The sequence below is a fragment of the Centropristis striata genome, chromosome 14, assembly GCF_030273125.1.
Source record: "Centropristis striata isolate RG_2023a ecotype Rhode Island chromosome 14, C.striata_1.0, whole genome shotgun sequence".
Lineage (NCBI taxonomy): Eukaryota > Metazoa > Chordata > Actinopteri > Perciformes > Serranidae > Centropristis > Centropristis striata.
In genome coordinates this window covers 35,260,030-35,275,176 of record NC_081530.1, presented here as the reverse complement: position 1 = coordinate 35,275,176, position 15,147 = coordinate 35,260,030, and the positions used below count along the sequence as shown (strand labels likewise).

Below are 15,147 nucleotides of genomic sequence, written 5' to 3'. Positions count from 1 at the left end.
CTTTATAAGTTTTATGTGGATAAAATGTATTCAAATTTAATCAAATTGATTAATGTTATTAAATATATAATATTAGTTAAATAACAGCACGGATTAATTAAGTGGCACCGGAAGTTAAGTTACATTAATTAAATAAAAGAAAGATAATGAATTAAATAATAAATAGACTAATGTGGATAAATATAAACGTTGATCACGTTTTTTTGCTACGTTTATATTTTAAATAACACCTTACTTACTTTTACAGTTATTTTTTATTCATTTGTTTATATTTCTGTCATTGTTTACATTTCTTTGTTGCACCTTATTGACATTTTTTTTATTGTTTATGTTTCGTTTTATTTACTCTCTATATATTTGAACTCTTTCCCACTTTGTACTTTAACTGCTGTACAACAACAATTTCCCTCGTGAAAAAAACAGTTTTTCTGTTATTCTAGAACAAAAAAAAAGAATTATTCACTGTTAAAAAAATGTTTAATAATTCAACGTCCTCAGAAAAATATGAATAAGTAAGTCATTAATTATATAAATAAACAGATGGATTAATAAACAAATAAATAAGTAAATAAGAAAGTAAATAAATAGATAAAAAAATGAATACAGTAATAAATAAAGTGAGCCAGTAATTAAATAAATAGACACATAAATAAGTAAATAAAAAAATACAGTAACAAATAAAGTAAGTGAGTAATTAAGTAAGTAAGTAAATAAATAACACTATTTTTTTCTGGTAAAATTCACCACTTAAATCTCATGAAATATCCAAATTTAGAAGTTTTGAATCAATGAGAATATTGGATTTTTTTCCTCATAAATGTGTGACTTTTTGACAAAAAACAAACAAACCAAAAACAAACAAACATAATCTCTCAGAATATTTGAGTTTTTTCTCCTAAATTTGGGACTTTAATCTTGAAAAATGTCAGAATATTATTCTGGTCGACACACTCTGATGTCCTTTATGGAAAATAAATATATAATAACAGAGAAAAAGTCTCTGATGTGATCTGACGGTTAAAATAACTGTCATAATTAATTAACAGTGTCAGTGAGGTTAAACATGTAATTAATTCTCTGTAAGTAAGTAAATAAATAAATACATTAATAAATAAAGTAAGTCAGTAATTAAAATAATAAATAGATAAATAAAGTAAGTCAGTATTTAAATAAATAGATAGATAAATAAATAAGTCAGTAATTAAATAAATAAGTCAGTAATTACATTGATTAATAGATAGATAAATGAATAAATAAATAAGTCAGTAATTTAATAAAAAGATAAATAAATAAATAAGTCAGTAAATAAATAGATAAATAAATAAGTAAGTAATTAAATAAATAAATAAATAAATAAATAAATAAATAAGTCAGTCATTAGATTATATTAGATAGATGAACATGTAATTAATTCTCTCTTCATGAATAAAACCATGTTACATTATTAATAAACAAAACATCATAAAAAACATCCACAATAAGTGACATTCAGCTGCAAATTCAAACATAAACAAACAAACTCTCAAAACATAAAATAATAATAAATAAAAATAAAATAAAGTATACATCCAGATAATAACCACAATCACTGATTAAAGACTTCTGTTCTTGTCAGACAATTTAATCTTTATTCAGTTATTTACAGAAGCACAGAACAAAACATGATACACATTAATATCATTCATAAATATTGATGAATATAACTACAAGTGGTATTTTTTCCTATTTATTGCTGTATCAATTCCTCAATGTATTTACTTTCCTATTAAAATTATAAAAAGGTTTTGTTTTTAAATGTTTTTATTTTCCCTTTGTGTTCTTCTTCTTATTTTTGTGTTGTTTTTATTCATATTTATTCTTTATTATGCAAACGAGGGGTCTGTCATCAGATGATAATAAATCTAAAATTAAACTTGCAATAAATTAAAAATAATGCAAAAATGCAATAAAACATAAATGAATGTATATATTTTTTTTAAATGAATAAAAACATAAAAAGGAAAATTAGAAAAGTATATAAATAAACAGGGGAATTAACACAAAGGTAATAAATAAATAAATAAATAAATAAAAAAGAAGTAATTTACCACAAATATCAGTAAATATTTACCGAATTTTAAATTTCACATCAATAACAGAGTGAGGAGCGACTTATTAAAAGTTGTTATTGTTTATGTAATTGTTGTAATTTCATGTAAACATAATGAAGTAATCTCTAGTTATGTTGCAGAGTTTCTCTCCAGCTCAAAAGTGTTCTGCCCCTTTCAGGATTTGAATAATAATAATAATAACAAAAACAATAATAATAATATTATATTATAGTATTAAAGTATTAAATGGAGATTGAAAAACGGAGTTGAGGCACCACTTTAAAGTAAAAATGTATAAAATTAAACGTCACTGTGAAGCTGAAATAGAGCAAACATTAAAAAAAATATATTTAAAATTCAGGCTTTTTGGAATATGCATTTATTTTCTATTATTTTACTTTAGCGTTGCACATTAAAGTTTGCACTTACTGCAGCGTATTCCAACAAGATTTTATTAACAACACACATATATATAATTATATACATAATAAACACATGGAACTGTAAAATCAGAGAGATGATGAAAAGCTGCTTTAACTTTTACAAACCACCAAATGTCTCTGATTGAAATACTACGACTAATAACAGTAATAATAATAATTATGTATTGTACAGTAACAATATTGTTAAAATTGTTGATCACAAAGTGCTTAAACAGAGCAGCAGTATTTCAGGGTATTCAGAAATACTCATTTTCAGTCTGTACTTTAAATTGAAATTGAAATTATTTAGTTGGTGTAGTACACCGGAGCAGCCACCAGGGGGCAGTCTGGTGACACATACAGGACTATTAAACAAGTATAACTCCTCTGGTCCTGTTTGTATTTGGGACATATTTACACATAAATATTAACAACATCAAACATTAGACACGCCAGTAAAAAGTCTAGAAAGTATGAAACAAATAGACACAATGACTGAAGACACTGAAGACCAATATATTGGAGCAGTCATTAATCAATCATTGGTTATTTTCTTTTCCTTCTTAAAAAAAAACACAAACAAGTTAAATCAAACACTTCTAGAGATGCTAAACCATCAGTCTGTCAGTGAGTCCAGCAGCTGACATTTGTTTCAACTGAGACAAAAAGACGTACATAAGATGTTCAGCAGGTTTCAAAGTCTACAGCTATGAAATGAACTGATTACTAATATAATTAACTTAATGTAATGAATTGTTCAATAACCAATATGTTTTTTTAAACAATAAGTAAAGTGCTCTCTGAAGTCAGATAAAAATAAAACACTTCTAGGGCCTCTCTGGGGTGGATTCTGTTAACACACTGTGCTCTTATTTTGGAAGCTGAAGATGTGTTTAGCGACAGGAAGTAATAGTAGCTTTTTGTGATTAACACAACTTTAGTTGTTAGCTAATGTTAGCTCGCGGCTAACGAACGGCATAATGCAACATGCGTGTTTGGAGGACTGGGCCGCTTGTGAGTGCTTTGGGACGGCGCCTGCTACCCGTTAAGAAGAGTAGGAACGAGTCTCCAAAAGTCTCCAATACCACCAGAAAAAGTCGCTAGATTTGTCACTAGTCGCTTTTTTGAAAAATAGTCTCTAGAGGGTCTGAATAGTCTAAATATAGAGACAAAGAGTCTCTAGAGGGGCTGAATAGTCTAAATATAGAGACAAAAAGTCTCTAGAGGGTCTGAATAGTCTAAATATTGAGACAAAGAGTCTCTAGAGGGTTCGAATCGTCTAAATATAGAGACAAAGTCGCTAAGTTGGCAGCACTGACAGCAGGGTTGAAGTTTTTCTGGACAAGGATATGACATAATATAATAGATTCAGGGGAGAAAAATAAAATTTTAAAATCACCCCATAAAATAAATCATGATATGTACATGAATCGATTTTTTTCCCCACCCCTACTGACCACCGACACATTCATGGTTTCTGAGCTGATGAGGCCAGTTGAACATTTTGTCTCAATTGTTGCAGACTGGTTTCTTCAATGTGTGGATGTGGATCATGTGTTGTGACAGATTTCCCGCTTGGCTAAAACTTTTACCACAAACCATGCAGCTGAACAGTTTCTTTCCCGTATGAAACCTCAGGTGCAGCTGCAGACTCACATTCCGTGTGAAAGATTTGTGACAGAATGAGCAGCTGAACGGTTTCTCTCCTGTGTGGATGATCACGTGTCTCTTCAGACTTCCGCTAGTGCCAAATATTTTCCCGCACTCAGAGCAGCTGAATGGTTTCTCTCCGGTGTGGATCCTCAAGTGTCTCTGCAGATGTCCACTCTGTGTGAAAGACTTCTTGCAGAAGGAGCAGCTGAATGGTTTCTCTCCTGTGTGTGATCTCATGTGTCTCTTTAGATTTCCGTTGTGGTAAAATATTTTCCCACACTCAGGGCAGCAAAATAGTTTCTGGTTAGCACTACTTCTAGAATCGGTGACAGAGTTTACGCCCGACTGAAGTTCTCCAGTCTCCCTCCAGTCATTACTGTCATCAGTTTCAGGTTCAGAAAAGCCTTGAACATCTGACGTCTGATGTGGATCTGGATCAGAGTTCCTGTCTGGTTCTGGTCCTCCATAGTCCTCTCCATTAGCTTCTGTTTTGATCTGTCCAGAGGAGCTGCTGGCTGGAGGCTCTTCGTCAGTTTGACTCTGATGAAACTGTGAGGACTGATCTCCAGCACACAGATGGGCTTTGAGGCTGCTGAACAAGCTGAATCTTCTGGCACAAACAGTGCAGCTGAACGGTTTCTGTCCTGTGTGAGTTTGAAGGTGCAAATGGAAAATCGACTTCCGGATGAATCCTTTCCCGCACAGAGAGCAGCTGAACAGTTTGTCCCCTGTGTGAAGTGCCATGTGTTGTGTCAGTTGTATCTTCTGTTTATATGTTTTGCCACACATGGAGCAATTGAACGGTCTTTCTCCCGTATGAGTTATCATGTGCACCTTCAGATGTGTCTTCCGCAAAAATCTTTTGTGACACACTGAGCAGCTGAAGGGTTTCTCACCTGTGTGGATTTGTATGTGTTTGTGTAAACTTCCACTCTCCGCAAAAGATTTATTACACACTGAACAGCAGAACGGTTTCTCCCCTGTATGAGATCTCATGTGTCTTTTCAGACTCCCCCTGCTGACAAATCTTCTCCCACACTCAGAGCAGCTGAATGGTTTCTGATCAGCACCACATCTGGAATCACTGACAGGACCGTCATCATTATACAGAGACGTTAAACCTGACTGAGGTTCTCTAGTCTCCTTCCAGTCATCATCACTGACTTCAGTCTCAGGTTGTAAATGTGGATCTGAATCAGAGTTCCTGTCTGGTTCTGGTCCTCCACAGTCCTCTCCATCAGCTTCTGTTTCCATCTGTTCAGTTTGTGTTTGATGAAGCTGTGAGGACTGAGGTTTCTCTTCATCTTCTTCACTCTTCACAGGGACAGGAGTGAATGTGAACTTGGTGATATCAGCCTCCTCCAGCCCTTGAAGCTGCTCTCCCTGCTGACTGCTCCAAGGTTCCTCCTGTTCCTCTTTAATGTGTGGGTGCTCTGGCTCCTCCTGGTCCTGGTCCAGACTGCAGCTCCTCTCCTGCTGCTCGGAGGGAACCTCCTCTTTTACCACCAACAGCTGCTGGACGTCTGCAGAGAACACAGAAACAAACTTTCAGGCAATCCTGCTGCCAGTAACAGAACCAGTGAGACGGCATGGTGCAAAAAATTGCCCTTATTGTGTTATTTGTAGTTGTTAATAAATTAACATTTAGATCATTAGATACAATAAGACAGGTTATTATCAGAAGGCTGGATAATAACAGATGTATGATCACAGTGATGGTGTAGGCTAACCAAGGAGAAAACCCACAACTGCAATGAATTCACTGTAAATTGGCCTAACTGGGTGAAGTAACCCTGTCCTATATTAAATTATTCTGTTACATCTCAACAAGGGAAACAACTACAGCAGCAAGCAATGATGAAACTAGGGTTGTAACGATACTAAAATTTTCAACTAGATACTGATACTCAGGAAAATATTCGATCAGAGTCCACCACAGAATTTGCAAGAAGACAGTCAAAATAAGATGCCTTAAATAAAACAGAACCCTTATTCTCCTTTACAATAATTCACTTAAAAAATGCAATGATGAAGATGAACTAGTGGCATTAGAATGTGCGAGAGGCACCAAATTTAGGCTTTTAGGGCAAAACATTTCTCCGGGGAAGCATGCCCCCGGACCCCCCTACGTTGTTCATAATCTCTGAAAATGCTGACGGACAAGAGATTGTCCAGCAGGATGTTCAGGGTGATGAAAGAAGAGATGTTTTGGGGTCCTTCATTGAGTCATCTTCAAGTCAGTAAATTTGTTTGGCTGCAGTGAGAATTTAATGTTGAAACTTCTTTTTATTTATGTAAATATGTTGGTTGTTGTTTACACTACAGTTCATATAAAAATGCTTAAATAAAACATATTTTGGTTAAGGCTTGGAGTGGAAAAATATCTCATTGAGTTGAAATCATTTGCTGACAGCTTCGTCCCCCCCAGTTCAAAAATCCGATCCGGATTCATGATGTCATCTGGAGGTGAACATGGCTCATATAACAGCCGACACTGAGCCAATAAAGTGGTAAAATAAACACATTTTACTGTGAGTTTATTGCACTTAAAAGATCAAAATTATGCATTAATAAGTGCATTACAGTTCGGCTGATTTCCAGTGAACCAGTTTGATTTGAAGCTATCCATCTTTGGTCATTAACACCTTCTGGCACATTAAAAACCAACAACCTGCAGCAACAACCTGTGCAGACGATGCCATGGAGCTCAATCCAAATGGTATTACAGTGTTTTCCACAAAGACATGATGAATATACCAGAGTGGGTCACTGGAGGTATTTAAGGCTCACAAAATATTTTAGCAAAACTTAAGCAATATTATTATCATTTAATCTGTCAATGCCATCCTCAATGCATTATTATGACACTGACACACAAAACAGTTTACCGAAGCCTAACAGAGAGTATAAAGTAACTAACCTGCTCTGTGTAACTGAAGTAAAGTAACTAACCTGCTCTGTGTAACTGAAGTAAAGTAACTAACCTGCTCTGTGTAACTTAAGTAAAATAACTAACCTGCTCTGTGTAACTGAAAAAGTAACTAACCTGCTCTGTGTAACTGAAGTAAAGTAACTAACCTGCTCTGTGTCACTGAAGGAGAATAACTAACCTGCTCTCTGTAACAAAAGTAGAGGAACTAACCTGCTTTATGTAACTGAAGCTGAGGGTTGAAAACAGCGTCCAGTAGTTTCTGTTGTCGCTTGTTCTTCTCTTTTGAACGACAAAGTTGCTCCTCGTACTCTGCTATCGTTCTTTCAAACAGCCCAAATATCTCTTCAGCAGCCGCAGTCAGTCGCTGCTCCACCAGCGCTCTCACCGTTTGGACTTTAGACATTTTTCACACAGTGACACCAACTTTTTCTCCACACAAACTCCGTCAGAAACACAGTTTGCTCTCCATCAAACAGTCACTTTGACTATCGCCGCTGTGCTAACCAGCTAGCTTGCTAAGCTAACTTGAATGTGTTTGTAGTCTACCGGGAGATGAGTCAGAGGTAAAACATCCAGAAAGAAAAGGTTAACAGCACAAAGTCCATTCAGACAGGTTTATCCGGACACACAGAGGCTCTGACGGATCACAACACAAACTTTCTCAAAAACAATAAAGAAACTGCTACGAGCTGCCGTCTTGATTAAAGAGCGTGAAGTTAGCCGCAGTAAAGACGACAGCTTCCGGGTCAAAGGAGACGATGGGCTTCAAAATTAAAGTCCGAAATTTCTGAAATAACAGATTTCCTCTGACAAACACACAGGAAGATAAATTATTAAAATAGACTCAAAATATTTCTCAAGGTTGTTGTTTGTGATGCTTCCAGAAAGTATGAAGAGCACTTCACTCTTTTAACATTTACTACTGTTGCAGCTGAAACTATTTAAATAAGGCAATTAACCAGCAGTTTAAAACGAACAATAGCCAATCAGGATAAAGCAAAATAATAATAACAATAATAATAATAATAACACTATTTTAAACGAATTATACGGTATTTCATATGCAAGTGAACATCATATTTATTAATAATGTACCGTTGTATGAATGTCGGCTCCCTTATTATACAGGAGAGTCATTTCAGAGAATTATAATGTCCAGGGAAAGAATAAAGTATCTCTACTGTAACTGCAGCGACAATGATTCACACATGATCAACGGCTTACTCTTTGAGGTGTTCAGTAGGAGATAGTTCTTATATCAGATCCCTATATTCAGATTCCTATCCATTCCTAATGCAAGCCACAGCAGCAGTGTCGTCCATCACTTCTGGATGTGGCAGGACTAAGAGTTGTATATCAAGTCTGCTGTATACAGTGTGAACACGAATGGAGCCAGAACAGTCCCTTGTGGAGCCCCTGTGCTACTCATCAATGTCCCAGAAACACGGTTCCCCAACCTGAGATACTGTGGTCTTCCTGTCAGGTAATCAGTGATCCAGGAGATAAAGGAAGATACACTCCCACCTCTGTGAGCTTGCTTTGGAATATGTTGGGTTGGATGGTGTTGATTGCGCTTGAAAAATCAAAGACCATGATTCTCACATAACGCCAGTTTCCTCCAGATTCGGAAGGGCATGGTAAAGCATGTATAGGACACCATCGTTCACTCCGATGTGTTCTTTGTATGTAAACTGCAGGGGTCGAGCTTGTCTTTTAACTCAACTCTCAGTAGGAGTGTAATCAGCGGCATCAAGGTCTTCATGATGTGAGAAGGGCTACTGGTCTGTAGTCATTAAGCTCAGCTGGACATTTTATTTTTGGGACCAGCACAATGCAGGTAAAGCAGTAACTCTACTGTAACTGTCGCGACAACGATACATGAAGTAACTCTACTGTAACTACGATACATACAGTAACTCTACTGTAACTGCAAGGCTCCTTTTGGTGACATTATTACAATGTTACGACTCAAATGATATGAATTTATATCTAGTTCTCACCGCTGAGAATCTGTATGAATCATAGATTGACCGTTGACTAGTGTGAAACACTGTTTTAAAAGGAGTTAGAGGCTTACTAGCCGATTTCAAGCCGAAGCTCAGAATGAATCCTGGTCCCGCCTAGGTTAGCTCCGCAGCATGAGTTACCATGGTGACCTAGCCAGGTTAAAAGAGAACCACCTTGGAGATACTGATAACCAGGGTTAAACCTCAGGTTACCTCGCTGACCCTCAAATCCAGCTTCGTAGTACAGGCCTCTGAAATCACATAACTGGGATAGCTGGTTTAGGGATTTCTGGCCTAAATGAAAACACAGCATGCCTATCCTCGTCCCACAAACTGAAGAAGGGACAACTTTCAGGCAACTTTGGTGAACTAAGAATGTTTTTATTTTGTTTCTCTGTTAAAAAAAATAAAGTTGTAATTGTTACACTTCTACAATTAAATATTGTATTAAAATATCAGTTTGTGAACTTTCGTATTGTAAAACAAACAAAAAAATAATAATCTAAAGATGCTCAATGGACATATAAACATCAAATTTCACCCCCTTCCCAACAAGACATCAAAACATATTTTGTACAAAAGGATTCCTAAGATCATCTAGTTTCATACCAATATGTGATGATCTTCTCTGTAGCCTTCAAACTGAATCGGCCACACCCTCCAAAAGGTCCAAGGGGTTAATAAAAAGGCTTTCATTGTCACTGATGAGGACCTTTTACTAAGAATTTACAGCAAACTGAGTTTTACTTGTTCACTTCCAATCACCACTGTCATCAGTCTCAGGTTCAGGAGAATCTCTAGTGTCCTCATCAGTTTCTGGTTCATCTGGATCTGAGTTTCTGGCTGTTTCTGGTCTTCCACAGTCCTCTCCATCAGCTTCTGTCAGCATCTCTTCATGTGGGCTGCTGGCTGGAGGCTCTGCCTCTTTGTTCTCCTTAGTTTGATGAAACTTTGAGGACGAGCGGCCAGCACATTTATGATTTTTTGCCTGTGAACTAGAAGCAAATCTTTTGCTACAAATATGGCAGCTGAAAGGTTTCTCTCCTGTGTGGAGTCTAACATGTCTATTCCGAGCCGAACTATGACTGAAACCTTTACCACACACTGAGCACCTGAAAGGTTTCTCTCCTGTATGAACTCTCATGTGTGTCTGCAGATCAGAACTTCGATTGAAACTTTTACCACAAAATGAGCAGGTGAAAGGTCTCTCTCCTGTGTGGAGTCTCATGTGTATCTTTAAAGCTCCATTCTGTGTAAAAGTTTTCTCACAAACTGAGCAGCTGACAAATTTCTCTCCTGTGTGAATTCTCATGTGTGACTTTAAAGTTACACTTTGTGTAAAAGTTTTCTTACAAACCGAGCAGCTGAAAAGATCTTCTCCTGTGTGGAGTCTCATGTGTGACTTTAAAGTTTCACTCCATGTAAAAGTTTTCTCACAAACTGAGCAGCTGAACGGTTTCTCTCCTGTGTGGAGTCTCATGTGTGACTTTAAATTTCCACTGTGTGCAAAATTTTTCTTACAAACTGAGCAGCTGAAAAGTTTCTCTCCTGTGTGGAGTCTCATGTGTGCATTTAAAGTATCACTCCGTGTAAGAGTTTTCTCACAAACTGAGCAGTTGAAAAGTTTCTCTCCTGTGTGGAGTTTCATGTGATTCTTTAAAGTATGACTCCGTGTAAAAGTTTTCTTACAAACTGAGCAGCTGAAAAGTTTTTCTCCTGTGTGGAGTCTCATGTGTGCATTTAAAGTATCACTCCGTGTAAGAGTTTTCTCACAAACTGAGCAGTTGAAAAGTTTCTCTCCTGTGTGGAGTTTCATGTGATTCTTTAAAGTATGACTCCGTGTAAAAGTTTTCTTACAAACTGAGCAGCTGAAAAGTTTCTCTCCTGTGTGGAGTTTCATGTGATTCTTTAAATTATCACTCCGTGTAAAAGTTTTCTTACAAACTGAGCAGCTGAAAAGATCTTCTCCTGTGTGGAGTCTCATGTGTGACTTTAAAGTTTCACTCCATGTAAAAGTTTTCTCACAAACTGAGCAGCTGAACGGTTTCTCTCCTGTGTGGCGTCTCATGTGTGACTTTAAATTTCCACTGTGTGCAAAATTTTTCTTACAAACTGAGCAGCTGAAAAGTTTCTCTCCTGTGTGAAGTCTCATGTGTTTCTTTAAATCTCCACTCTGTGAACATTTTTTCTTACAAATTGAGCAACTGAAAGGTTTCTCTCCTGTATGAGAAAGCATGTGTCTCTGCAGAACATGCTTGTAGCCAAATCTTCTCCCACACTCAGAGCAGCTAAATTGTTTCTCACCAGCACTAATTCTGGAATCTCCGACAGGGCCGCCATCTTTTTTCAAACAGTTCCTGTCTGGAAGCTGTGAGGACTGAGGTTTCTCTTCATCTTCTTCACTCTTCACAGGGACAGGAGTGAATGTGAACTTGGTGATATCAGCCTCCTCCAGCCCCTGAAGCTGCTCTCCCTCCTGACTGGTCCAAGGTTCCTCCTGTTCCTCTTTAATGTGTGGCGGCTCTGGGTCCTCCTGGTCCTGGTCCTGGTCCAGAGTGTAGCTCCTCTCCTGCTGCTCAGAGGGAAACTCCTCTTTAACCTCCAACAGCTTCTGGACATCTGCAGAGAAGGGTAAACACACACAGAGGCTCTTACAGCAGATAACGGACATGTACAAAGTGAGTCTATTAACCCTTTTTCTTGCACAGATTTAAGTTGTAAACATTTTTTAATTCTTTTGAAGACTGACAGCCGATTAAATGAATTAACCTGCACTGTGTATCTGAAGTAGAGTAACTAATCTGCTCTGTGTAACTGAAGTAAAATAACTAACCTGATCTGTGAAACTAATCCTCTTTTTCCAACCCAAAGAAGCTTTACTTCATCTTTACAAACCTCCTGGTCCCACCAACCCCCTCTCCTCCCGAGCCATTTCATCACCTATTTCTTGGGAAAGATTGAGGACATACACTGGTCATTTACCCATCCAGCTTCGCAACTCGCCTCTCCTCCTTCCTCGTCATCATCTCCCACTGTCTGCTACTCAAGTGCTTAGCCTAGTAACCTCTGCCCGACCTACCACTACAATGTCTTCTTCTTATTATTCAAATATAATATAACAAGTAACTAACCTGCTCTGTGGAACTGAAGTAAAGTCACTAACCTGCTCTGTGGAACTGAAGTCACTAACCTGCTTGTGTAACTGAAGTAGTCACTAACCTGCTCTGTGTAACTGAAGTCACTAACCTGCTTTGTGTAACTGAAGTAGACAGTAACCTGCTCTGTGTGACTGAAGTAACTAACCTCCTCTGTAACTGAAAAAGTAACTAACTTGCTCTGTGTAACTGAAGTAAAGTCACTAACCTCCTCTGTGTAACTGAAGTAAAGTCACTAACCTGCTCTGTGTAACTGAAGTAAAGTCACCAACCTGCTCTGTGTAACTGAAGTAAAGTAACTAACCTGCTCTGTGTAAGTGAAGCTGAGGGTTGAAAACAGCGTTGAGTAGTTTCTGTTACTTTCTCACTAATAATAAAGAAACTGCTACTAGCTGCCATTTTGAGTAAACGGCGTGAAGTTAGCCGCAGGAAAGACTACAGCTTCCAGGACAGAGGAGTTGATGGGTTTCAAAATAAAAGTCGAAAAAATTTTAAATGACAAACTTCCTATGAAAAACAGACAGGAAGACAAATTATTAAAATAGTCTCAAATGTTTCTCAAGGTTGTTGTTTTTGATGCTTCTACCCACAATGTGGGCCATAATAATATTATTATTATTATTATTATTATTATTATTATTAATAACAATCATAATAATAAATAATCAAGAATCGACACCACCGACACGGTGGAGAGGTTGTGTGCTCAGTGGTCCTGAGAGCTGTGTTGTCGGAAGCAATAGCTCCTGGTAGGATATGCCAAGGCAAAGTTGTTCTGAGGGGAGGGGCCTGAATGAGAGTGATTCAAAGACTATTATGAAGCGGGAACACGGTCATCAGGGTACCTCGGGGCCCCCTCCTGGAGCCAGACCCGGAAGGGGAGTTGCATGCGAGCATCTGGTGCCAGGGCCTTTGTCCATAGGGCTCCGACCGGTCTCAGCCCGAAAGGATCACGTGGACCCGCCAACCTGTGGAACCACGCTTGGCACCTCTTGCCTAGGGTAAGAGGTGCCAAGCGTGTGTGGGGATACTCACAAGCTTTTGGCTGAGTAACGCTGTGTTGGAGTTCTTGCCAAGGAACGAGGGGGCTGCCTCCTTGCAGCTGCAAGTCGCGAGGAAAAGGTCTCTGACTGTTGTCTGTGCTCATGCACCGAACAGCAGTTCAGAGTACCCGCCCTTCTTGGAGTCTCTAGGTGGTGTCCTGGAAGGGGTATCACCTGGGGACTCTATAGTTCTTCTGGCAGACTCCAATGATCACATGGGCAATGATGATGATAACTGGAGGGGGCGACTGGGAGGAACGGCCTGCCTGATCTGAACCCGTGGTGTTTTATTATTGGACTTCTGTGCTAGTCAAGGATTGTCCATAATGTACACCATGTTTGAACATAGAGTTGCTAATAAGTGTACCTGGTACCAGAGCACTCTACGCCAAAGATCGATGACCGATTTCATAATTGTATTGTCAGATCTGCGGCCGCATGTTTTGGACACTCGGGTAAAGAAAGGAGCAGAGCTGTCAACTGATCACCACCTGGTGGTGAGTTGGATCAGGTGGCGGGGGAGGCAGCTGGACTGACCTGGCAAACCCAAACGTGTAGTGAGAGTGAACTGGGAACGTCTAGCGGAGGCCCCTGTCTCTTCAACTCACACCTTCAGCATCCCAAGTGAGGTTGGAGACATGGAGTCCGAATGGGCCATGTTCAAAGCCTCAATTGTTGACGCGGCTGGTAGGAGTTGTGGCCTGAAGGCCGTCGGTGTCTGTCGTGGCGGCAACCCAAGAACCTGCTGGTGGACACCAGCAGTGAGGGAGGCTGTTGAGCTGAAGAAGGAGGCCTTTCGGGCTTGGCTGGCCGAGAGATCTCAGGAAGCAGCAGACAGGTACAGTTTGGCCAGAAGGAATGCAGGTGCGGCAGTCACTGAAGCAAAAACTCGGGTATGGGAGGAATTCGGGGAGGCCATGGAGGAGGACTATCGGTCGGCTTCAAAGAGGTTCTGGAAAACCGTCGGGCGACTCAGGAAGGGAAAGCAGGGCTTGGCCCAAGCTGTGTTCAGCAGGGGAGGAGACCTGCTGACCCCACATGGGGATGTCCTTAGATGGTGGAAAGAGCACCTTGAGTCTGAAGACTTGAGGGAAGACTCATCAGTATCCCTGGCAGAAGTCGCAGAGGTTGTTAAAAAGCTGCCTGGCGGCAAGGCGCCAGGGTTGGATGAGATTCGCCCTGAGATGTTAAAGGCTCTGGACACTGTTGGGTTGTCATGGTTGACACGCCTCTTTATTGTCACATGGAGGTCTGGGACAGTACTAGTGGATTGGCAGACCAGGGTGGTGGTTCCCATTTTTAAAAAGGGGGACTGGAGGGTGTGTTCCAATTACCGTGGAATCACACTTCTCAGCCTCCCTGGGAAAGTCTACTCCAGGGTGCTGGAGAGGAGGCTCCGGCCAATTGTCAACCTCAGATTAAAGAGAAAAAATGCAGCTTCTGTCCTGGCTATTGAACAAAGCTCTTTAACCTTGCAAGTCTTCTGGAGGGGTCAGGGGAGTTTGCTCATCCAGTCTATATGTGTTTTGTGGACATGTCTTGTGGGGTGTACTGCGGGAATGTGGGGTACCGGGCTCCTTGGTACGAGTTATCTGGTCCCTATATAACCAAAGTCAGAGCTGTGTCCGCATACTCAGCATAACGTCAAACACGTTCCCAGTGGGTGTTGGCCTCCGCCAGGGTTGCCCCTTGTCTCCGATTCTGTTCGTGGTACTCATGGACAGGATCTCAAGGCGCAGCTGGGGGGAGGAAGGGATTCGGTTTGGTCACCTTAGAATTGCATCTGTGCTTTTTGCAGATGATGTGTTCTTTTGGCTTCATCAGACCGGGACCGCCAGCATTCACT

General features: G+C 39.4%; 1 protein-coding gene across 1 annotated transcript; it reads right to left on the bottom strand.

Moving 5' to 3' along the window:
* Window positions 1–1,352: 1,352 nt before the first annotated feature.
* LOC131984818 (gastrula zinc finger protein XlCGF57.1-like) lies at window positions 1,353–7,538 on the bottom strand. Its single transcript, XM_059349796.1, has 2 exons — window positions 7,308–7,538; window positions 1,353–5,688 (listed from the first exon to the last, which is right to left on the bottom strand). Exons 1-2 carry the CDS (start codon window positions 7,498–7,500, stop codon window positions 4,022–4,024), a joined length of 1,860 nt encoding a protein of 619 aa, XP_059205779.1. The 5' UTR covers window positions 7,501–7,538; the 3' UTR covers window positions 1,353–4,021.
* Window positions 7,539–15,147: the final 7,609 nt, after the last annotated feature.